General features: G+C 43.9%; 1 protein-coding gene across 4 annotated transcripts in view; it reads right to left on the reverse strand.

Annotated features, from left to right (window-relative positions):
* Positions 1-16: 16 nt before the first annotated feature.
* The window catches only part of LOC121551119 (transmembrane protein 104-like), a 62,631-nt gene continuing 36,184 nt past the window's right edge, over positions 17-26,463 (reverse strand). The window contains exons 9-10 of one of the 4 annotated variants that reach the window (XM_045217555.1): positions 9,267-9,360; positions 17-4,144 (exon numbers count right to left, since the gene is read on the reverse strand). In XM_045217555.1, the coding sequence (XP_045073490.1) occupies positions 4,131-4,144; positions 9,267-9,360 (108 nt within the window). In that variant the 3' untranslated portion in view covers positions 17-4,130. Of the gene's footprint in view, positions 4,145-7,772; positions 8,672-9,266; positions 9,361-26,463 lie in introns of those variants that run through there. The other 3 variants (XM_045217553.1, XM_045217554.1, XM_045217556.1) reach the window with 3 other exon arrangements.

The following is a 26,463-nucleotide window of genomic DNA, read 5'->3' on the forward strand; positions in this document are numbered from 1 at the left end:
TACTGGAGCGGCTGAATGGAACCCACCCAAATAACTGGTGCTACCTTCTGGGTTATAGATCGGGAAGCCATAGCCAGGTCACAACTTAAATAATTACTTTGGCAGCTGCTTGACAAACACACGTCTGTGATAGAGAACAAGTGAGCTTCAAAAGGTAAACAACGGTCCGTAAATAACAAAGAATAGTCGACCCTTCTACTGTAGTTCTATCCCCTAAAGTTGGAGTGACAGAGAATCTCTCTCTTATGGCTCTGATCCCGACTATCATGCTTTAGTGCTCATTAAAGACAAGGCCTCATTTGTCTTACTTAAGGCACTGAACCAACTCCTCTTATCTTTGAAAGAGATTGAAAGTCGATCAGATGAAAGAACTGGACACTAAGTAGAACAAAGTACATTTTGATAATGTACTCATTCATCATTCCTTTTCAACTGGATCATGCTACAGGAGATAGGGCAACCATGTGGGTTTTATAGTACTTGGTGCAGCCTTAGCTATGAATCTCACTGTTTTATCTGTCCAACGGCGAAGAATAGGAGCAAATCTTTCTTCACTATGAGTGCTTTAGACGCACGGGGACACTGTGTCTGGAGAGAAAATCCAACGCAGTTAGCCAGATTACAAGATTACCAGCCATTGGTAATAGCATAGAGCCAGCATTAAATAAATCATTGCATCATACATTCACAGCAAATGACATATTCTACAACCACTGTAATGAATTATAATCAGTATACATGGCAGTTTTTGTGTGTGTTTTTTTTACATTCCTTCTTGCAGCCATATTGCTCTCCTCTCTCTAAAGGGCAGTGTCATTGACTTCCTGATGGAGTCTACTCTGAAGCTCTCGTTTCATCCTCCTGGTAATCCTCAATCAACAATAGACACACTCCTTCTTGCCTCTCCATCGACGGACACTCTGGTGACAAAACTAATTCATTCAGATGGGATGAGCCATTTTCCCTGTAGAGATGATATCTCTGATGATATGGTGATTACCTGGACTTTTACATTGACACGCTCTGCCCTATACGACTGCCTGCGGGTTTCACTCGTCACACGGCGTCGGGGAGGGACTGAGTGCATTGAGCAGGTGTCAAACAGTCACATATCACATCCACATAACTGCTACTGGTGATTTATAGCACTTCGATGGGGATGGCAATGACCTTGTGGGGAATGCTTAAACTTAAAAGCCCCCCAGAGGAGGCACTTACAGTTGTATCTCCAGTGGTAGCAAACAAACCGTTTGCTGTTAAGCCAAGGTTGGCCGGCACTCTCAACCCCCCAAGGAGCTGTAGACTACAGTATCTGTGGAAGAGGGTCTCCTCTTCAGCCGCTCCTCTGGGACGGGTTTCCTTGACTTCATTAAGGAGCACAGAATGACTTCAGGTGAGGAGCTTTGAAGCACACCACTGTTCTGATTTTGTGAGTAGTATGCTCCCTGTACAAAGGTTTTTGCAATTGATGTGGGAAGAAGAGTCCATAATAACAGTTGACAGGTCAAGGGCTTTTCATGTGCTTTCATCTTTCTGACATTAAAAGACATACGGGATATTATTCTAGCACAGGCCTTGACAATAGAAAGGAACATTACTCTCCACTGGTATACAAATTGGCCTCTTGCTACCTCCCATTCCCTAACAGATAACAATCCAAGTCCAACTCCAGCAGCACTCCTTTGCAGCAATCATCCCATCATTAATTAAAGGGCAATTCCACCACTTTTCAACCTCACATTCATTACCTCCAGCACCAAATCAGTATCTACATAATATGTGAAATCAGTGTTTCTATGATCGGTGGTTAAAACAAGAAGGAAGAAAGGACCTTCTCTGTGACATCACAGGGTAGGATTAAACGCTATTTTTTTTTTAAACAGTGATTTTCAAAACCTGCAACGAGTTTTTAGCCCAAGGGAGGGTATTTTCTTGCTCCCCACGTCACTGCAAATCTCAGTATTTAAAACATTTTAACTTTTGATGTCATCGGGTGGAAATGTTTTACTTTATTTTTTTCTATAAAACATAGAAATGCACGGTTTTCACATATGTAGACATTGAAAATGAGTTTGAAAAGTGGTGTAATTGCTCTTTAAGCGATGCGCTCCATGATGAGACCAGTTGGTTAAGTCTCAGTGGTATTGAGCAGCTTTGGCAGTTTGCCCGATTTCTAGGTTTGCAGAATATTTTACTCCAGATTTCTTTGGGTGATATCCTATAATCCTATCATAGTCTTGGTTATCAGAAGCGGGGGACAGGACAGCCACTGCGTGTGTGATAGCTGGTGATAATGGCCTGCTTGCCTGGCTACTTCGAGGCAAGCCCCGCGATCAGGTTGCGCAGCACTGCAGCAGGGCTGCCATTTAGCACCCCATACAGCAGCTCAACTCCACAGGGCAGAGTCGAGTCAAACTCCATGACATTATCTAGTGTTCAAGAAAACATCAATTAGTCCAATCACTCAGCCGTGCTGCTGCAAATTGCACATTAGGCCAAAGATAAGAAATAAAAGGCACCTGCCTTGCTTACCACAAGGCTGAGCTAAGCCACGCTCCAAACACTGGGATCTCTAAAACACATCCGCTTGAGGCTGCCTTGAGGTCAGGGTTTTTCCTTCAACTTCTCAACCGCAGACGTTTTAAAACCAACAACCTCTTCTGTGCTACTGCTGACATTTTTTAAATTGTATAACAAACTAATAGAAGAGGAGTCAAATGTTTAAGTCAATTTAGTGTGTGGTTGCACCAGGTTAGCTAAAACACCAATCCAACAATAATTAAACATTCAGTGTGCAGAATATAAATATGTACTTTTTCTTCTGACCGCATCAAATAATTTATTGAGCATAGAAAGCTTGGTTCATGATGCAATGGAAGTACAAAGCAGACAACTGTGCAGACACCAAGATATGAATAAAGCAAATTCTTGTCTGCTTCTCTGTCTTCAATATCAAATAATGTTCTGGTCTGACATTTATTTCAAATGAGACAAATGTAAAATGTTCAAAGCAAGTTTTGCATTTGACCTCTAGTATTCCTGTCGCCCAATGACGAAACCCTGAGAAAGATGGTTAAAAGCGGAAACCGGTAACAACATTCTAGAAACACTGTGTCTTACATTCTCATTCCTCCCTCAAGGAAATGGAGGTGACGACAACAACACGGTGAGGTGAGCGAGGGACGGAAGTCAACAGTCATGATTAAGGGCTTAGTTATCAGGGTATTGAGCTCCAATTGATCCTGGGGAACACCACACATCCTACAAGTTTTTCCCTAATCAAGTCCTATACATTTTGTTCACTATCAAATCAAAGTTCTCATTACAAAATGAAACACTGGGCATCAATAGTAAACAGGAACAGGTGCCCAAAAAGCTGGCCACATTTATTTCTCTACATATCAAAACTCAGCAGAGATGTGAGTAAAGTGGACCTAGGATCTGAGCTGTGTTTATGTTTTGTTTCTGAAAGAGATAAAAGTGTCAAACTAAGACAGATTTTCTCTCTGAACAATTCCGTGGTCAGTGTTGACTATAAGTAATGTCTGTTGTGACAAGAAAAGGAATGATGCATTCCAATCTGGAGTTTTCCTTTAACTTCTGAACTGTGCTGGTGTTGGAAAGTTCATGAACGCCCAACCATATTTCAACGTTCCCCGTGAGACGCACTATACATTAGCCTCTCTGGGCGAACTCTTAGGTTCCGCTCAACCAGCCACTAGTAGAGTTCCCTCCTTGACCTTCAAAAACAAATATTACCATCTCTCTCTGCTTGAAATGGCAATAGGTAGCTGTAAAGCTCCCTGGTTACTCCCTAAACCAAGACAATGGGATGGACTGGATAGGGATCCACTGATCATTGCGGTCTGGGGCCTGTGGTTTAAGCTATTCGTTTCTCCAGAGAGAGTAACAGCCCTAGTTCATTTCACAGCCTCTTTTCCTATTGAGCCGGAGGTTACTCCACACAGGGCTGGCTGGGGTGGTGGTGTAGTTCACCATGTCTAGAAAAACAAATGTGACAGTGGGAGGACAGTGTTCTCAGAATGCATGATTTCTCCTTTCCCAGCATACAGTAGGATCCATATGCCATGGCTGTAAGGGTAATAAATAGTGCCTCTGAGGCTCTTCACCTATCCATCCATCCCTGTGGAGACAGAAGAGGGGTGATTAATATTCGTTTACCGAGCCAGGTGCCTTTCCGTCCATTATTGACCACTCACACCACTCAATATATGCACTCACTAACTGTAAGTCGCTCTGGATAAGAGCGTCTGCTAAATGACTCAAATGTAAATATCAATTAAAGCACCTACGAGAGTTCATAGAGACTGGGTGCAGTATGTGAGCGATATAGTAATTAAACTAAGACCCTATGAGGTCATCAGGGCAACAGAACTGTGATAGGCAGATGTTAGACATTAAAAGAATGGGTCAGTGAATCGAGTATAGAGTAGGAGGAATAATAAACAGGAATACAAATGGGAAAACCAAATGGGGCTGGACGCAGGGCTACACAAATAGCTTCTAATGGGTCTAGCAAAGTGGGACCATGGACGGAAGCAGCTACAAGCAGAGTGATGGGATCACAACCGGGACTGGAGACGGAGTTACAAGAGGGATAGAAATTTGGACTAAAAGCCAACAAATGACACCATCTGTGTCCACTATGTAAGTCATGTCCTCAGTGGGGGAAGACAAAAAGTGTGTAGTGAGCTTGGTTGGACAGGGGGTTCAGCTGAGTGACACTGACAAGGCCACAGGCAGTGAGCAGGGCTCCAACACAACACATCTCCCCTAACATTCCCCACTCTGCACTCTACTTAGCACTCCTCATCCCCCACCACCATCACCCTGCCCCACCCTGAACTCCCCCATAGGGCATCATGGGTGAGTGGAGAGGCAGGCAGGGGAGCCTGGCCACCTGTCCCTTGTCTAAGGTGAGTAATGAGTATGAAAGAGAAGGGCCATGAGACAATGGAGATGGAAGTGGCTGAACGGGGGACATACCTACGCAGGTATCAATATCTGACATCTTAGAAGAAAAGAGGATCTGCTAGCGGTGAAAAGTAATTACATTTATTTGTTATTTTATTTTACCTTTATTTAACTTGGCAAGTCAGTTAAGAACAAATTATTATTTACAATGACGGCCTACACCGGCCAAACCCGGACGACGCTGGGCCAATTGTGCGCCGCCCTATGGGACTCCCAATCACGGCCGGTTGTGATACAGCCTGGAATCGAACCAGGGGGTCTGTAAATCTGGCAAATGCAGGTTAATGTAAAAGTGGAAGACGCATGTGACCGTAACATGCAATGTCAGTTTTGTAAGACAGTATATGCTATAATGCAGTTATTATTTTAGGGATAACTGCATACTGGTTGGCACTAGAGAAAAAAGGACAAAGCTCAGTAGTACTAAGTACTTAGAAAAATATGTGTGTTATCAATAGGTGAGAACCCTGTGAAGAATTTGAATAATGTGGTTCGATTTTGGGGCATTGTTTCAGAGTGACAAGAACATTAACATAATTGCTGTCTAAAAACGTATCATACTGTACTACATCAGTGTCATTATCAAAACAATTTCTGACTGAAAACAAAAAACCCTGTAGAACTTGTTACAAGTTTCACAAACATATCTTGACATTCTCAGTCTCCTTATAAAAAGTCTCATAAAAAAAAGAACAGTCCTTACACAGTGTTAGTGACACTTCATTAATATTAATGAGGATCTGTTGTTCATGCTTATTAGGGGGCTTTAAAGTGCAGAGAAGGAATCATAGGATGATTAGTAGATACCTGGTACATGAAGGTGTAAAACCACGGGCCTAATCCAGAGACGTATTCACAATGCATCATGAATCCCATCATCGTGACAGAAATAAGTGGTTTACTTTTAGTTTCATTATATCGTTAAGTTGGTATTAAATTCCTCCCTTGAGACCAAAGCTTTGCTAAGTCACAACCTTTGCCAAGTCATAAGCTATGCTACAACGCACGCACTCAAGTTATTCTTATTAATCATTTAACGTGTCCAATTCAGGAGCTTCAGTGGGTGAAAAGAGTGGAGCTAAAACAGAGTGAGGAGAGGAGTCAGATAAAATGGATAACAGCTTAAAAGAATCACTCCCAAGTCCCATTTTCTTGCTGCAGGGCAACCATTACATACTGTATCTTTAACAGGAAAGACAATACCTTGAGAGCATAATACATCCTCATAACACCCCCCATATCAAGAAGCTGATTAAACAGCCTGATCATTGCACAGATGCACCTTGTGCTGGGGACAATAAAAGGCCACTAAAATGTGCAGTTTTGTCACACAACACAATGCCACAGATGTCTCAAGTTTAGAAGGAGCACAAATTGGCATGCTGACTGCAGGAAATCTACCAGATCTGTTGACAGAGAATTTATCGTTCATTTCTCTACCATAAACCACCTCCAACATCATTTTAGAGAATTTGGCAGTACGTCCAATCTGGCTTCTTCACCTGCGGGATCGTCTGAGATCAGCCACCAAGACAGCTGATTAAACTGTGGGAATGTCTGCACAAACTGTCAGAAACCGTCTGAGGGAAGCTCATCTGGGTGCTCGTCGTCCTCACCAGGGTCTTGACCTGACTGCAGTTCGCGTCATAACCGCCTTCAGTGGGCAAATGCTCAACCTCGATGGCCATTGGCATGCTGGAGAAGTGTGCTCTTCACGGATGAATCCTGGTTTCAACTGTACCGGGCAGATGGCAGACAGCGTGTATGGCGCCGTGTAGGCGAGCGGTTTGCTGATGTCAACGTTGTGAACAGAGTGCCCCATGGTGGCGATGGGGTTATGGTAGGGGCTGGCATAAGCTACAGACAACAAACACAATCACATTTTATCGACGGCAATTTGAATGCACAGAGATACCGTGATGAGATCCTGAGGCCCATTGTCGTGCCATTCATCCGCCGCCATCATCTCATGTTTCAGCATGATAATGCACAGCCCCATGTCGCAAGGATCTGTACACATTTACTGGAAGCTGAAAATGTCCCAGTTCTTTCATAGCCTGCATAATCACCAGACATGTCACCCATTGAGCATGTTTGGGATGCTCTGGATCGACGCGTACGACGGCATGTTCCAGTTCCCGCCAATATCCAGCAACTTCGCACAGCCATTGAAGAGGAGTGGGACAACATTCCACAGGCCACAATCAACAACCTGATCAACTCTATGCGAAGGAGATGTGTCATGCTGCATGAGGCAAATGGTGGTCACACCAGATACTGACTGGTTTTTTTATCCACGCCCCTACTTTTTTTTTAAGGTATCTGTGACAAACAGATGCATAGCTGTATTCCCAGTCATGTGAAATTCATATATTAGGGCCTAGTGAATTGATTTCAATTGACTGATTTCTTATATGAACTGTAACTCAGTGAAATCTTTGAAATTGTTGCATGTTGCGTTTATTTTTGCTCAATGTATTTATGCGGTACCGAACTGAGTTCAATTTGTCCATTTGCCGGTTTTATTTTTTATTGCACATCCAATTACTCAAGACCTTTGTCAGTGAGCTCTCTCTTTCAGGGTTGGGAGGCTGGTAAAGCCCTAAGGGTTTAGCAGCAAATCTAGTACAGCCAGATGCTGTGTCTGTGTCAAAATGAGACTAGAGAAAATGTAGAGAAAGGGTGGAGAGGCCAGATGGGCTATGCTGTCCCTGGCCTGATCACAGCACCACACAAATGGCCAGAAAACTCTTCAACACGAATTTGAGAGGGCAACATCAGTTGAATACGTCTTTAATAGACAGCCACTTGCCTTTCATTAAAAAAATAAAAGCAGTACTTAAATTGATCAATTAGGTCTCCAGTGTAAATTCTGGTGCCCAATTTACATTTCCTCTGAGACATGAGCTAAACATTAGAAAGTTAACCAAACAAAAAAAATAACATTGTTGACACGAGATTTAGGACTCAAGCGTGCTGTCTAGCCCATACATTCTTCTTTAGACGTCTGTTCCTCCTAAACTTTGGCCCATAATGTTTTTCTTATAGGATTTAAAACGGTCTCCAACCCTGTGTTTGATGGCTGCTTAAACCCCTCAGCTTTCAGTGCCCTATGCTTTGAAGGCAGGCCATCTATCCTCTGTGCGTGGCAAGTGGCACTGGTGCAGTCAGGAAACAAAGAGCTGCCACTGCGGCCATTTTGAATCATTAGCTGGTGCTGTAGAGAGGCCTGCAGAGGTGACACAGCCAATCAATCACAGGTAGAGCCAGGGGAGGGCGGGGATAGAGGAGGGAGTGGTAGGGGTGTAGCCAGAATCCCAGGGTGCTTTGAAGATAGCCAGATAATGGACAGTGTGTGTGTTGTTTATGTGCACGCAACTATGTGTGTATGTGCAGGCGCACCTGTGTGCGTGTGTGCGTGTGTCTGTGTGTGTCTGTGTGTGTGTGTGTATATATCTGCCCTGTGTGTTGTTGTAGGGCGCACGCAGTATGCCCATGCGGGGGTGGCGGGAGAGCCATGATTCAGTGGTGTTGTGATTTTAACAGCAGGTCCAGGACGGGCGGTTTATTTTCGTCCGACGCCCTGTGAGTGACGGTCCAATCAGGCCTGGGACGGCCTGTCAGGCTTGTCAGGCTGAGGGATGAGAGGAGATGGGAATCACGACACGGAGCGGGACTGCCGTATGATCGACGGACCCAGGAGCCACAGAGAGGAGAGGAGGGAGGTAAGAGAGGGAGGTTGGGAGAGGAAGGAGGGGTAAGGGAGAGAGGGAGGAAGAGAGGGAGGGAGAGGAATGAAAGAGGGAGAGGGTGGGGAGCAGGAGCGAACACTGCTCCCACCAAGGTTCAGACCTTCAGCCAGGTGGAATAAAGTTGTTGTTTTTTTCTAAACATTTGCAACAGTGGCAAAGAGCAATCTGGGAGAAGGCGTGAGACCGTGAACCGGGGATAATGGAGTGTGATATTTAAAGGAAGGAAAGACACACCCTCCATCATGCAGACAAACTTGGAAGAGAATGCACATTACAGCGCTCCCTAAATAAATACCCATGACAGACTTACCGTTTCGATAAAGTTCCTGGGAATTTCACAGCTTGAATTGCTCTACTTACAAAATAAATTGAGATCCACATTTAATGTGATTATTTGAAGATGTGTGCCTCGAGTCTGTCCAGAGCAACCTCTATCAGCCTATGGTGTTTGTATAACTTCATTAAAAAATGCCCTGACCGGTATTGGCGAGTTGATATCGTAAGATAGGTTACTCTTACCGATCCAACGCATGAGTGAGGTGAGGATCTGGAGGTATTTGGTCTTCTGTGCATCAAAGAAGACGAAAGGGCCCAACATCACAGTGAAGATGCTCTGTAGAGAGGGAGAGAGGGGGATCATCTTAAAACACATTGTAATCCCTTTATACAACATTTCCACAAACGAGTGTGTGTATGGGTTTAGTGTTTATACTTCCACATTTATGCTTTTCTAAGTCCACAGCATGGAAAAAAAAATGGCAAATGGTACAATTAGATTTTTCCAAGATGAAAATAGAGATAAAACTGTCTGATGAGAACAGGCAAGTAAATGAGGCTGTTTATTCCCTTTCCACGCAATATACACCAAGATGCCAAACCCCAAAATAAAACATTCTAGTTGAAATTCTTTGAAGCCATCATAGTTCCGATTGCCTAATAACAAAGATGGGTCTAATCGAGAGTTGCAATCATCAGTGGAATCAGCCCCCTCGCTATTCCCCTCTGTCTCGCTCCCCTTCTCCCTGACAATCCCATGTCTGATAGCGGAGGTTGAGTGACGTGTGATCTCAAGGCCAGTCACTTCAGTGGCATGTCATCTGAAGAGGAGCCCGCAGGGTAGAACACACACAGTCAGACACAATCATCTCTAACAGGGCCTGGGGGTGAGAGCTCAATCAGGAGACCAAAGTGGGGACGGAAAGACAGATGGAGGAGAAATGTTCCACTCAGTAAACTGATCGGCTCCAGTCTTACTCTCCAGGACATCTGACCCCTCCCATGACCCTCCCCCTACCTGCACCCACCCACTCTCTCCCCTTCCCTCTGTGCTGTGTTTACAGGGTGGACCCATGGGTTGTGAGGGCAGGACACAGAGGTCAGTGTTGGTGACATAAGTGTGAGACAGGACAGAGAATGTAGACAGCCTCTACCTGCACATGGAGGCCATCCACTGGGGACAGGGAAGGGTACAGTGCTGGCTGAATGCTAATGCCCAGGACGCAACAGAGTGAGACCAGCCGACGGGGAAGGGAGGGACCAGACTCATTTAAGACCTTATTATTTCCAGAATTATGGAGAATTGTGAATCCCACGTGTCAGGAGATGAAAGTGCTGAATAGTGCTTAATACCGGCTACGGGTGACTGCTACAAATCAGTGCAGAATTCCCGAAAATGTACTATATCTTGGAGCGATGGACATAAATTTGCAATACTCATTAAGGTGTAATGGAGGAGGCATTATGGAAAGTGTGGAGTGTCCTAAAGAAAGTTAAGTCGTTAACGGTTGAGTGACAGCGAGACATATTTCAGCGCTGAATGGTCGGCGGTGTCTGTGTCCGTCTCGGTACCTGTGGTCTGAGGCAGTCTAACGTGCCATACTTCATCCTCCAGCCAGACAACATTCCATCACAGGCCTGATGATACCTCCCATCCATCTGCCACCAAGTGATGGACTGCTACCACTCTTGGCCTGAGAAGACATGGTAGCTGCCATCTCAGAGGTGATGGATATGTGCCTGTCAGGAATAGAGCCCTCAAGGGTTTACATTGGAGAGAGAGAGTCTACTGGACCTGATGAATACCCATGTAAACAGAGATTCTCCATGAATGCGAAGAGCATGTTACAACGTGACCTCTTCACTGCCATAGCTGGAGCCAATATATGGTCTCTATAGAAGAGGAGATAGTTCTGTGGATGAGACTCTGGTGTTAAGGCAGTAGTGTACATGTGGCTGGAGGGGGAGAGCTGAGTGGGTCTGCTATGAAATAAATACATTTTTAAAGCAAACAGAAAGTAAGAAAACATTGAGATGATGCAAACAACTGTCTGTATCTCATGAAAGAGAAAATAAACAAAGTTATCGTTTTAAAGCTGATCTTTTTTAGAGAGAGAGAGGGGAGGCATAGTGATTGTGGAGTGGCTGATGAATTTCACCCTTCTTGTGCAGTCAGCGGCACCAAGCACCACACATGAATCAAGACCCCTCCTCTAACCAATTACAACCTCCCACCACCACAGCCAAACAATAAGGCCTCAGGACACTGGACTGCACTCAACCACAGCACAACAGCCAGAGGGAGCAACACAAAAACACAAAACAATTCAAATGGATAAAGAATACACACAGCAAAAACAGCTCTGTGCTGTATCTTGATAAGGCTTTGTCGGTGAAGGCCATCAGTGACTTACAGAAAGTTGGAGAGAGCCTTTAAATCTCTGACAGAGAGAGCAGAGATGGAAGAAACCATTTTGTCAACAAGGTTTTTTTATGATAATGATAAATGGGATGGGGAATGGGCTGACATCACACTGGCAAGCGATGCCAAGGCCAGGACCGGAAGGAAAGGCTGGCAGAGGGGCCAGGGCTGGAGGCAAGAGAGGCCTGGCTGGTGTACAGTATGGGGAGGAGAGGAACAGAGAGAGTGTGGGCGAGGGGAGAGGGCATCAGGTGCCATGTGCTGTAGGGTGACTCAGACCCAGAGTTGGCAGGTCCTTAGGAGCAGGAGGGCACAGGCGGGGGTCACAGAGAGAGAGCGAGACAGAGGAACAGACTGAGCGACAAGAGGCACTGCTGCAGGAGATAACACTTTCCTAGTCACTCTCCTCAGAACCTAGAACTACACACTCTGCACCATCTTACTACAGGAAGGAGAAGGAGCCTGGAGACAGGGACAAGTAGGTGAAAAGGCCAAAAGAAACCTCATTAATTATACGCTGCAAATTCAGAGCCGTAGACTGACGTTTTTAGAGCTATAGGAAATGGAGAGGGGCATCTGGAGGTAGTCTGCATGTGGTCGGTGAGTCATGTCACCATAGCTGACTGCACTGGCAGGCAAACACACACAAATCTCCTCTCCTGTCCTCAACATTGAACTTACTGTGAGTCTACAGACCAGGCTTTAGATTGACAGATGATACTTGAAACCAACTAGGGCTTATATCGACTGCCAGCATATAACACCATTTTGTGATGGTTGGTAGTATAGCTAGCGTATACAACTTTGAAAATTGTTGTGACAGGACATATTAACATGGCCCGGGAATAATATCAGTCCTCACTAATCAAAGGCTGATTCATTCATGGCTTCTGACAGACTTGAGGACAACGTCACTAATAAAGCAGTTGGGATTGTGGTTCAATTCAAGTCCATTTTGGGCCAGCTATTATCATCCTCAGAACCAATGACACTGAAAACATGTCCTTTCAAATCCCTAGCCCTGAGCACAGTCTGTGTTCAGTGATCTTTCATTTGAAAGGCGGTTCTGCTATAAGGGCCGGAGCAGACGGATTCAGTGCCCACGGGCCAGCCAAGCACTCAGGTGGACTTATTTAGGACTGTCAAGGAGACACAGGAAGCAAAGCACTCCCTGACAAGTATGTGAGGGGGGGAAACAAAGGCAATATAGCTAGAGTTCCATGTCTTAAGAAGATTGACTGGCACTTGGTTTCGATGCATTTAATTCTACGTTCAAGATGCTCTACTGATTCTTTTCCATCTCACTCTTCCCTGCGCTGCACTGAAATAGATTTTTTTGTCTATGCATGTTCTTTCCTGAACCAGAAAGTGATTACCTTTCAAGCTTATGCAATAAATGTATCAATAATGAGAACAAACCCTGACGTGGAGAAAACATTATTTTCCTTCCCTCTCTTCGCGGTGTGGTGATGATTTTGTTCCGGCAGTGACACCCTCAATCATGACTAGGAGTGTTTCACTTTTGACGACAATGACATTCTTAAGCGTCAGCCATTTCTTGCCTCAATATCAGATAACGGTGAGCAATACCAAACCTGCCACAATCACACACTTGAGTGAAACGCAATAAACAATAAGTCAGAGATGAAAACTGCAAAGGTGACCAGGCTGACGACGGATTCAAACACAGATTTATTCTATTACCCCGGCTGAAAGGGTACACTCTCTCTCCACAGACCATTAGAGCACTTCTGGAGGGAAGAGACAACCAACAGACCCCTAGGGACAATATCTTATCTGATAACAATGACATGAGAACATGTAGTAGTTCTGTTTTTGCCATAATAATTAGTTATCATATAGGTTTTATTGCCAGGTGAACATACAGTAAATTGTGTTTTAAACACAATTCTGGCACTATACACAGACCCTTAATTTAGATGGTGACCAATGTTCCTGCACGCAGCTCCCCAGGACTGTCGCCCAGAATTGCCAGCCTGCGCAGAGACGCACAAAGTTGAACTTCACTCAACTTTACTAGAGGAGTTTGTTTACCCCAAAACGTGTACATTTCTAGCCATCTTTGAAAAGTGAGTCAGGTAAAGAGCTTTTTATGTCTTAAAGGGGCAGTGTTGTATTTTAAGACATGATTGAATAAGCCAAGAAGCCAATAGTGAGAGTAGCATACAGTTTTGTTTGATTCTTTGTTATAATAAATGGTGTGGGGACAATAATACATGTTATTTTGTAAAGTGGTTTCTTGCATCAAACACAATACAACAACATTTTCAGTCACCTCCTTGTCTGAGGGACAAGTGGCTAAACAGGTTCATGTCAGGCTCTGCATGTTTTCAAAAGTCTCATGGAATGTAGGCTTACAATGAACACCACACATTGGCTGCTACTGTAGGCTGTATCATAGAACAGCTTTCAATAGATATTTCCATGTTAAAATGTTATGGGATGCATTTTCTCCACTCTGGTAGGCCTACATTATGATCAAATAGCCACAGTAGTCTACTTGGCCACTGTTAACTTAAAAGCGGGTACAGCCAGTGTTCACAGTAAAAGCGCCGGAAGTTGTACAGAATTTCCACAACGTTCAAGTTTGTGCTCAGCAGACCTGAAATTTGCTCAGTGCCTAATCTGTTTTGAGGGAACATTGATGGTGACCCAGAAAATGAGAACACTCAAAGGACACCATCCGTTTCTCATCATGTCCCAATGTCAGGACCAGAGGGCCTGGAGATCTCCTGCCACCTCCTCTCCCACATTCTCCATCTCTTTTTTCCATTTCTCTCTCTCTTCACACAGTAAGTACCTCCACCAGGCCATCCCACTCCAGACAGCCATATTGCTACAGTAATGAGCTCCCCAGTTGAGCAGGCCACCTCCTGTGCATGGAGGGGAGCTAAGCTCATTCACTGGGGGGCTGGGAATGACTCACCCACCTCAGTCAGTTCAATCACCATGGGACTAGAGTCACCAGAGTGCTGGAGAATAAGATTTTCTGGGTTTGGTGCTTTTGTTGAAAGTGCAACAGTATGGCTCCTAGCGCCCTCTCAGTTTGGTTATAGAGCTGAGAGATGGTGTGTGATCATGAAACGTACTGTTGTGGGAACTACAAATTAATTGATATCAATCAAACTTAAAAACCCAATCATTGGGTTGTTTAATCTGCCAGTGTCCATCATCTCTCCTAAAATCATGGTGGAAAAAGTGGCTGACAATCAATGTCAACAAGTAATCACTATTTTATGTGAGAGATTTATGTGCGAGGGAGTCGTGTATGCAACAGCCTTTGATTAGCTTTAGCTTGCGTCATCATTCCATCTTTGAGTCAATCCGTTGGTCTGGTTAATCGCTGCATATGTGAGCATTTCTCCAAGGTCACATTTTACGTGGGCACTTCAGCCATTACAGTTGGCCCACATAACACATCTCTGATCCATGCTTCCATTTGAATAATTAATCACCATATTGGTTACCCCATTCTGGAGGGGTCAGACAGATACTACCACCACACAGCCGTCTTGGTGCTCTAGGATAGGTCAGTTACTGGGACTGGATTTAAAAATCATAGAGTACTGAATCACATGACTGCTACTGCCACAAAGCTGCTCGGCATCTTGCTCTTACATTGCTTACCGTTCTGGCTGGTGTTTGGGTGGAGGCGGAGATGGTTAATGGATGAAAACCCGGAAGCCAGAGACCACTCAGGGTGAATTCTCTACGGTCGTGGTCATGAGAATGCCATGTGGTCATGCAGCCTGGAACACTGTAATCCACCCACCATCAAACAGCAGAACAAGGATTACTATTCTCAATCCCCACAGTCCCAAGATCCCCAGCCATTTGTTTGAGATGTTAATCTTCATTCCGGACAGATTTCACGTGGAAAAACCTAACTGGGTGGGCGGGAGATAGGCTTCCATTCCGGCTCATTTCTGACTAATGAGGATAAACGATAAAATGCATTAAATAACAATTCAACCGAGGTCACTGGTTTCCTTTCAACTTCCTTCGAAAGAAAAGGGAAAACAAGAGAGGTTGGATGGATGCAGTTCTACTTATTTATACAGGTACAGTGGAGCGAGGTACAATCTTTTAGTATGTGTTTGTTGTGTTTAATTTATGGAAGGCTGTTTGACAGGATATCGTCATCTCGCATGGAAAAATCAGCATGTGCACAAGCGAATGGATAGGCTAACTAGATGGACAACTGCTACAGACTAAACACATATTTGACTAAAACGCCAGGTCGGTTGATTTGCCTTCAACCAAATTGAACCCTACTCAACGCATATTCATTGCTAATATTCAGACTCCTTTTCTTCTCAGAACCATCACCCTCTATACTCTAAAATAAAGGCTTGTTCTGGTGGTGTTTCCTGTGGTTCAGAGAGGGAAAGGGTTTGTCTGTTCTGAGTGACTGTACGACTGGAACCATTATTCAGAGGCCAGTGAGAGCAGGTCTGTGGTTGCAGCCCTGCAGTGACTGATGGGTGCGAGCCGGGAGACTGGGCCGACGTGTGATGAACACTAAAGTGACAGCGTCTCTCCCTGCTGGCCACTGGTACTCAGTGGAGGGACGTTCTACAGCAACAGGAGGAGTGTGAAGGTATGGTGGCGAACACAGAAACTCTAATCCACTACCGACAGCATGGACCCACTGATCTCAGTGATCTAAGCGGGCTCTGCCAAGGCTGTCCATCGCTGGGCTGTCGCTTTGCCTCACACTCATAAGTGACACTGATGATGAGCCTCAATAGGATGTATTGTGAAAAAATTAAAACGTAATTTGTTCCCAACTTCAAACTGAGATAAAGCCAAAAGTGCATCTATCAATCGTCTGCGGTACGGATGAGACAAAATCTGCAGTTCCTCACATTAATGCTCAGTCAATGACATTAGCTGAGAGGAATGGAGAACAGAGGAAGTCGATACAGCCAGACACGGGCACAAAACAGGCCCAAAAGATGGGTCAAAAGTGGACAATGGTTTGGCTGGTACAATGCAAAACAGATGAAGATACCAGTATTTCCTGGTGGTAGGTTAGAGAATGTGTTAATATCAAGAGGAAGAACAGGTATAACAAGAAATAGATCATTGGATATTACTGGCTGTTTCATTGCCTTGCTTGTATGATAAAAGACTCAAGGGTTTTGGTGGGTAACTTATACATTGTATATATAAAATAGGCCATAAAAGCCCATGAGAGATGTATAAACCCATACTGATGGTGATAACAAGTCAATTGATTAATTGAACATGGTGAGAGCAAGGGGAACAAGGAGAGAAATGAGATGAGAAGGCAAAAGAGAGTGAGATTAAAAGGAGGGGCAACATATATGAGAAGGAAAGAGGAGGGCCTATGGGGCAGCAGCACCATGCACTCTCAACCATTCTGGCACTTTGTGTCTGTCAGGATGAAAGAGAGTCTACCTCCGGCATCATTAATCACCAAAATGCATTACTATCAAGCAGCCATAATTTTAAAAAACGACATTAATTAACAAATAAATTGATGCTTAAATAGAAAAGATTGCCTTGCCAGATTTCCTAAACAACCAACACCCAGCCCTGGCTCTAATGAAAATATGAAAGCAATTAAGAAACAAGGCTATATTTTGCCTCAGTCAATTTATTGAGACAAATTGAATTAACTGATTTAGGGATACAAACATTAGGCCTCTCCATTATAATCTGTGTGCAGAGGAACACTACAGACTGTCACAAATGTGTCTCAAGCTCTTGCATGATCACATATTAAACAAGGGTAGTAGGGTACTAACATAGAGTAGGAGGATTAGGATATTTCTACTGCATGGACCAGGGGGGCTTAATTCAGTGTTAAGAGGCATACATCATAAACACCATTCGGTATTTGCAGCGAGGAGGAATGTTTGAATTAAAATGTATCAAGTTTTTAAAAAATCACATAATGAACATTATTTTTTCTTCTGATTAAAAAATGACAGTCGTTACCTGCACTCTTGACGAACATAAATACATTTTTTTTTTTTATTGTAGATATTCAGTTACAACAGTTTGATTGAGATGAGCCTAACGTTTTCAAATCAGAAGCACGTTTCCTATTGGTGTCACCGTAGACGTGCACACACACACAATCTTCAAAACTGAAACTAAGGGCTCAGACACGTCAATAGCTTTTGCTGGCCGAGAGTGCTTAGTACCTCTGAACTTAACTTGCGAACCGAGTGCGCACACATTTTTAGGGCTGACCACAATTAGTCCACTGGTCGATTATTCGGTCGTTAGGCTGTTGGTCGACCGAGATTGTTTTAGTAGAGCAGTAACATATATATGTATATGTGTGTGTGTGTGTGTATACACATATACATATATACACACACACAACATACATACATACATACATACACACATTTATACATATATATACATACATACAGTGAGGGAAAAAAGTATTTGATCCCCTGCTGATTTAGTATGTTTGCCCACTGACAAAGAAATGATCAGTCTATAATTTTAATGGTAGGTTTATTTGAACAGTGAGAGACAGAATAACAACAACAAAATCCAGAAAAATGCATGTCAAAAATTTTATAAATTGATTTGCATTTTAATGAGGGAAATAAGTATTTGACCCCCTCTCAATCAGAAAGATTTCTGGCTCCCAGGTGTCTTATACAGATAACGAGCTGAGATTAGGAGCACACTCTTAAAGGGAGTGCTCCTAATCTCAGCTTGTCACCTGTATAAAAGACACCTGTCCACAGAAGCAATCAATCAAACAGATTCCAAACTCTCTACCATGGCCAAGACCAAAGAGCTCTCCAAGGATGTCAGGGACAAGATTATAGACCTACACAAGGCTGGAATGGGCTACAAGACCATCGCCAAGCAGCTTGGTGAGAAGGTGACAACAGTTGGTGTGATTATTCTCAAATGGAAGAAACACAAAAGAACTGTCAATCTTCCTCAGCCTGGGGCTCCATGCAAGATCTCACCTCGTGGAGTTGCAATGATCATGAGAACGGTGAGGAATCAGCCCAGAACTACAAGGGAGGATCTTGTCAATGATCTCAAGGCAGCTGGGACCATAGTCACCAAGAAAACAATTGGTAACACACTACACCATGAAGGACTGAAATCCTGCAGCGCCCGCAAAGTCGCCCTGCTCAAGAAAGCACATATACATGCCCGTCTGAAGTTTGCCAATGAACATCTGAATGATTCAGAGGAGAACTGGGTGAAAGTGTTGTGGTCAGATGAGACCAAAATTGAGCTCTTTGGCATCAACTCAACTCGCCGTGTTTGGAGGAGGAGGAATGCTGCCTATGACCCCAAGAACACCATCCCCACCATCAAACATGGAGGTGGAAACATTATGCTTTGGGGGTATTTTTCTGCTAAGGGGACAGGACAACTTCACCGCATCAAAGGGACGATGGACGGGGCCATGTACCGTCAAATCTTGGGAGAGAACCTCCTTCCTTCAGCCAGGGCATTGAAAATGGGTCGTGGATGGGTATTCCAGCATGACAATGACCAAAAACACACGGCCAAGGCAACAAAGGAGTGGCTCAGGAAGAAGCACATTAAGGTCCTGGAGTGGCCTAGCCAGTCTCCAGACCTTAATCCCATAGAAAATCTGTGGAGGGAGCTGAAGGTTCGAGTTGCCAAATGTCAGCCTCAAAACCTTAATGACTTGGAGAAGATCTGCAAAGAGGAGTGGGACAAAATCCTTCCTGAGATGTGTGCAAACCTGGTGGCCAACTACAAGAAACGTCTGACCTCTGTGATTGCCAACAAGGGTTTTGCCACCAAGTACTAAGTCATGTTTTGCAGAGGGGTCTTATACTTATTTCCCTCATTAAAATGCAAATCAATTTATAAAATTTTTGACATGCGTTTTTCTGGATTTTTTTGTATGTTATTCTGTCTCTCACTGTTCAAATAAACCTACCATTAAAATTATAGACTGATCATTTCTTTGTCAGTGGGCAAACGTATAAAATCAGCAGGGGATCAAATACTTTTTTCCCTCACTGTACACACATATATACATACATACATACACATATATACATACAGTGGGGAGAACAAGTATTTGATACACTGCCGATTTTGCAGGTTTTCCTACTTACAAAGCATGTAGAGGTCTGTAATTTTTATCATAGGTACACTTGATCCAGAAAATCACATTGTATGATTTTTAAGTTATTAATTTGCATTTTATTGCATGACATAAGTATTTGATACATCAGAAAAGCAGAACTTAATATTTGGTACAGAAACCTTTGTTTGCAATTACAGAGATCAAACGTTTCCTGTAGGTCTTGACCAGGTTTGCACACACTGCAGCAGGGATTTTGGCCCACTCCTCCATACAGACCTTCGCCAGATCCTTCAGGTTTCGGGGCTGTCGCTGGGCAATACGGACTTTCAGCTCCCTCCAAAGATTTTCTATTGGGTTCAGGTCTGGAGACTGGCTAGGCCACTCCAGGACCTTGAGATGCTTCTTACGGAGCCACTCCTTAGTTGCCCTGGCTGTGTGTTTCGGGTCGTTGTCATGCTGGAAGACCCAGCCACGACCCATCTTCAATGCTTTTACTGAGGGAAGGAGGTTGTTGGCCAAGATCTCGCGATACATGGCCCCATCCATCCTCCCCTCAATACGGTGCAGTCGTCCTGTCCCCTTTGCAGAAAAGCATCCCCAAAGATTGATGTTTCCACCTCCATGCTTCACGGTTGGGATGGTGTTCTTGGGGTTGTACTCATCCTTCTTCTTCCTCCAAACACGGCGAGTGGAGTTTAGACCAAAAAGCTATATTTTTGTCTCATCAGACCACATGAGCTTCTCCCATTCCTCCTCTGGATCATCCAGATGGTCATTGGCAAACTTCAGACGGGCCTGGACATGCGCTGGCTTGAGCAGGGGGACGTTGCGTGCACTGCAGCATTTTAATCCATGATGGCGTAGTGTGTTACTAATGGTTTTCTTTGAGACTGTGGTCCCAGCTCTCTTCAGGTCATTGACCAGGTCCTGCCGTGTAGTTCTGGGCTGATCCCTCACCTTCCTCATGATCATTGATGCCCCACGAGGTGAGATTTTGCATGGAGCCCCAGACCGAGGGTGATTGATCGTCACCTTGAACTTCTTCCATTTTCTAATAATTGCGCCAACAGTTGTTGCCTTCTCACCAAGCTGCTTGCCTATTGTCCTGTAGCCCATCCCAGCCTTGTGCAGGTCTACAATTTTATCCCTGATGTCCTTACACAGCTCTCTGGTCTTGGCCATTGTGGAGAGGTTGGAGTCTGTTTGATTGAGTGTGTGGACAGGTGTCTTTTATACAGGTAACGAGTTCAAACAGGGGCAGTTAATACAGGTAATGAGTGGAGAACAGGAGGGCTTCTTAAAGAAAAACTAACAGGTCTGTGAGAGCCAGAAATCTTACTTGTTGGTAGGTGACCAAATACTTATGTTCCACAATAAAATGCAAATTAATAACTCAAAAATCATACAATGTGATTTTCTGGATTTTTTTTTTAGATTTGTCTGTCACAGTTGACGTGTACCTATGACAAAAATGACAGACCTCTCTCATCTTTGTAAGTAGGAGAACTTGCACAGTTGGTGGCTGACTAAATACTTTTTTTCCCCACTGTATTATATACATACTTGAATTTTGGCCCACTCATCTTTGCAGAATTGTTGTAATTCAGCCACATTGGAGGGTTTTCGAGCATGAACTGCCTTTTTAAAGTCATGCCACAGCATCTCAATAGGATTCAGGTCAGGACTTTGACTAGGCCACTCCAAAGTCTTCATTTTGTTTTTCTTCAGCCATTCAGAGGTGGACTTGCTGGTGTGTTTTGGATCATTGTCCTGCTGCAGAACCCAAGTTCGCTTCAGCTTGAGGTCACGGTCATTCTCCTTCAGGATTTTTTGGTAGACAGCAGAATTCATGGTTCTATTTATCACAGCAAGTCTTCCAGGTCCTGAAGCAGCAAAACAGGCCCAGACCATCACACTACCACCACCATATTGTACTGTTGGTATGATGTTCTTTTTCTGAAATGCGGTGTTACTTTTACGCCAGATGTAAATGGGACACACACCTTCCAAAAAGTTCAACTTTTGTCTCGTCAGTCCACAGAGTATTTCCCCAAAGGTCTTGGGGATCATCAAGATGTTTTCTGGCAAAAATTAGGCGAGCCTTAATGTTATTTTTGCTCAGCAGTGGTTTTCGTCTTGGAACTCTGCCATGCAAGCCATTTTTGCCCAGTCTCTTTCTTATGGTGGAGTCATGAACACTGACCTTAACTGAGGCAAGTGAGGCCTGTAGCTCTTTGGATGTTGTTGTGGGGTCTTTTGTGACCTCTTGGATGAGTTGTCGCTGCACTCTTGGGGTAATTTTGGTCGGCCGGCCACTCCTGGGAAGGTTCACCACTGTTCCATGTTTTCGCCATTTGTTGATAATGGCTCTCACTGTGGTTCGCTAGAGTCCCAAAGCTTTAGAAATGGCTTTATAACCTTTTCCAGACTGATGGGATCTCAATGACTTTTCTCATTTGTTCCTGAATTTCTTTGGATCTCGGCATGATGTCTAGCTTTTGAGGATCTTTTGGTCTACTTCACTTTGTCAGGCAGGTCCTATTTAAGTGATTCCTTGATTGAGAACAGGTGTGGCAGTAAATCAGGCCTTGGTGTGGCTAGAGGGGGGGCAAACACTTTTTCACACAGGGCCATGTAGGTTTGGATTTTGTTTTCCCTTAATAATAACAACCTTCATTTCAAAACTGCATTTTGTGTTTACTTGTTTTATCTTTGACTAATATTTAAATTTGTTTGATGATCTGAAACATTTAAGTGTGACAAACATGCAAACAAATCAGGGCAAACACTTTTTCACACCACTGTGTGTGTGTGTGTGTGTGTGTGTGTGTGTGTGTGTGTGTGTGTGTATATGTATATGTGTGTATATATATATATATATATATATATATATATATATATATATGCGCCCATCTCAGTGAACTAATCCATTGCCGAGGCCTAGACTAAAAGCCAACGTATGCTTGATTCGAAAATGTGGTCGGAGGCTCCATATGGAGTGTGTGACGCAATTGCGGAGCCTCCAGAGGCATGCAGAGGCCAAATCGAGCTCTGTACCACATTGCCATGCGCCTCCCAAATTGTTTAACAATGCGAAGGGCTCTGTATAGCGCTGCATTGACATGATTGTTGACGGTAGGTGGGGGCGGTACATCCTGTATAAACACAAACTCACTTCCTTGACAACAGCTCTGCACTGCTCCGCGAAGGGCAAGAAGTATGAATGCCCTGACTTCTGCTGAGGCCATTCTTGCCCTGACTTCAGCTGAGGCCATATCACCGTAAATGCTGCATGGCCAATGCAGACGTCGGATTGACCATGCGCCCAGATGCACTTCTCTCTCCAGAATGCGCCCTCTCCTGCCAATTTGTGCACATTTATTGTTTCATAACTTCATTGTGTGAATTGTTTGCGTATATCAATTCCACATTACATACAGTGCATTCGAAAAGTATTCAGACCCCTTGACTTTTTCCACATTTTGTTACGTTACAGCCCTATTCTAAAGTGGATTAAATTGTTTTTTTCCCCCCTCATCAATCTACACACAATACCACATAATGACAAAGCAAAAACAGGTTTTTAGAAATGTTTGCAAATGTATTACAAATAAAAAATGGAAATATACCATTTACATAAGTATTCAGACCCTTTACTCAGTACTTTGTTGAAGCACCTTTGGCAGCGATTATAGCCTCGACCCTTCTTGGGTATGACGCTACAAGCTTGGCACACCCGTATTTGGGAAGTTTCTCCCATTCTTCTCTGCAGATCCTCTCAAGCTCTGTCAGGTTGGATGGGGAGCGCTGCTGCACAGCTATTTTCAGGTCCTCCAGAGATGTTCAATAGGGTTCAAGTCTGGGCTCTGGCTGGGCCACTCAAGGACATTCAGAGACTTGTGCCGAAGTGACTCCTGCGTTGTCTTGGCTGTGTGCTTAGGGTTGTTGTCCTGTTGGAAGGTGAACCTTCGCCCCAGTCTGAGGTCCTGAGCGCTCTGGAGCAGGTTTTCATCAAGGATCTCTCTGTACTTTGCTCCGTTCATCTTTCCCTCGATCCTGACTAGTCTCCCAGTCCCTGCTGCTGAAAAACATCCCCACACCATCCCCACAGAATCTTATTTCTCATGGTCAGAGTCCTTTAGGTGCCTTTTGGCAAACTCCAAGCAGGCTGTGCCTTTTACTGAGGAGTGGCTTCCGTCTGGCCACTCTACCATAAAGGCCTGATTGGTGGAGTGCTGCAGAGATGGAGCTGCAGAGATGGATGTCCTTCTGGAAGGTTCTCCCATCTACACTCTGTCAGAGTGACCATCAGGTTCTTGGTCACCTCCCTGACCAAGGCCCTTCTCCCCCGATTGCTCAGTTTGGCCGGGCGGCCAGCTCTAGGAAGGGTCTTGGTGGTTCCAAACTTCTCCCATTTAAGAATGATGGAGGCCACTGTGTTCTTGGGGACCTTCAATGCTGCAGAAATGTTTTGGTACCCTTCCCCAGATCTGTGCCGACACAATCCTGTCTCTGAGCTCTACGGACAATTCCTTCGACCTCATAGCTTGGTTTTTGCTCTGACATGCACTGTCAACTGTGGGACCTTATCTAGACAGGTGTGTGCCTTTCCAAATCATGTCTAATCAATTGAATTGACCCCAGGTGGACTCCAATCAAGTTGTAGAAACCTCTCAAGGATGATCAATGGAAACAGGATGCACCTGAGCTCAATTTCGACTCTCATAGCAAAGTGTCTGAATACTTATGTAAATAAGTATTTGTTTTTATTTTTAATAAATGTGCAAAAAATTCTAAATAACTGTTTTTGCTTTGTCATTATGGGGTATTGTGCGCAGATTGATGAGGAAAAATATTAATTTAATCAATTTTAGAATAAGGCCGTAACATAAAAGGTGGAAAAAGGGAAGGGGTCTGAATACTTTCTGAATGCACTGTATATCACCAGTAGTACATTTACCGTTCATTCCTATAATTTCTAATCTACAATGTTTGCTACTTTGGTTACGGTCATTTCGTTTAATGCATTCAACATGATTCCAGTCTTCCTGTTCTCATTGTCAGAGTGGACAACCTATGCTACAATTGTGAGAAACAAGTTTTGGTTTATTTAATTTCATTTACGAGTTCTGTCAATTTAGTCACTGTCTTTTGTTTGGAGCGCTCTTGTCAATGTTGAGTAAGGACGCGCACGCATAGAAGTAGGCCTATAGGCTACCTGGCCTGCGCGCAAATGTAGGCATATAAATGTGCCCATTTGGGGATCTGATAGTATTTCTGATTGGCTTAACGCACCACCACTAATGACCTGTGGAGCTTCTCAAAGTAATGTTTTCTTCACCTCAAACAGCAAGCAAACAAAGTCTGTTTTTACATCCATTGAGAATTACAATAGTTCCTCAATGTATTTGAAACATCTTTCCAGCTCTCTCCCTTTTGATAACCACTCGGCGTGAAAGGGAATAATGTCCAGTGGAAACGTCATAAAATAGGCTTCTTATCAGTGCTTGACTTGGACTGAAATAGGTTCCAGTACTCATTTTGGGTACTGTTTATATTTAGGTGGAGGAGCTCCACAATACTTTTGAGCTAATATTCTATAAGAGGAACAGGAGCTCAAGCAGTAGAAGATTTGAGGTGCTGGTACTCGGCTCCGGTGAGCTCCTGCCCAAGTCAAGCACTGCTTCCTATCCCTTTCGCAAATATCCTACAGCTGTGTCTGTCCCGAGCTCCCTGCCGCGGGAAACTCTGAGGGCCCAGAATATTTTATACAATGTTGCAAGTTCGCTAACACAAGCTTTGGGCTGGACCCAAGTTAATAGTTGATAATGTTTCAAGTTCATTGCAGACAGGCCATGTGTAGCCAATGTGATTTATAGGATTTTATTAAAATCAGGATATTTTCTACGTGCAGGCTGCAACGTATTTATTTGTTGGCTTTATATAGGCTATTTTTACATAGCTGGCAATGGCAATAGAAGTTACCAATCTAAAAAGTATCATTTTCATTGAGATTTGGATAGAATTTTAATAAACCACATGACAAATTATTGAGATATGAAGACGTTATTATAAATTAAATGAAACTTTCACAAAAATGTGCATATGAAAACCATAACTGGCACACAGATCGGTAGAAATGGTAAGATAAATTGGCATTCCACAGAAAGGTTGCCTACTCCTATTACCGGCAACTTCAGGAGAGTAATGGCAGAATCTGCGAAAGCCAGCAGGAGCGGGAAGAGTATAGATGTGTCAGGTTTTTTTCTTCTGGTTATCTAGATCTCTGGCGCCCTCTTGAGGAAACAAACCGTAAGCTTAAAGCATCAGACAAGCTCAATGCACATAGTTGATTTTATTAAAAACACATAGGGTGTCTATATATGGAAAAATACACATTTAAAAATGTTGAGCAATCGATTGGTCGAAAGAACAGACGACTTTCGGTCAACTAAGATTTTACATGTAGAATCGCATAAAAAATGTTAGCAATCCGACGTCTACAGCGGGTGGTCCCTAAAACACAGCGTGCTGAACATTCGGCAAGCGAATGCTAGATCCACATTCGGTGCGATGTGTGTGAGCCCCAACTCCTGCAGTCTTCAGAAGAATACATTCCTAGAACTGCATCAAACAACTTGTTTTGATCCCCCCCTCCCACAAAAAAGCAATGCTGCTGTATAAAACACAAAATACATAAATTATTTGAAGGGATGTTCATTATTTTCCCCTCAGTGAGTGTAGGGGACACACAGAGAGACAGAGGCTGTATTGGGTATAAATGAGAGCTTATCTTGTGGTAGCAGCAGCCTTGCCTTCCCCCTGTGCGACGAACAGCCATAGACTCATAACTGTCAGATCTCCTCTGCATCAACTGTGGATGCATCACCGGCCCTGCAGGCCCCGAGTTCACT

Source organism: Coregonus clupeaformis, unplaced genomic scaffold (assembly GCF_020615455.1).
Source record: "Coregonus clupeaformis isolate EN_2021a unplaced genomic scaffold, ASM2061545v1 scaf1116, whole genome shotgun sequence".
In the NCBI taxonomy this organism is placed as follows: domain Eukaryota; kingdom Metazoa; phylum Chordata; class Actinopteri; order Salmoniformes; family Salmonidae; genus Coregonus; species Coregonus clupeaformis.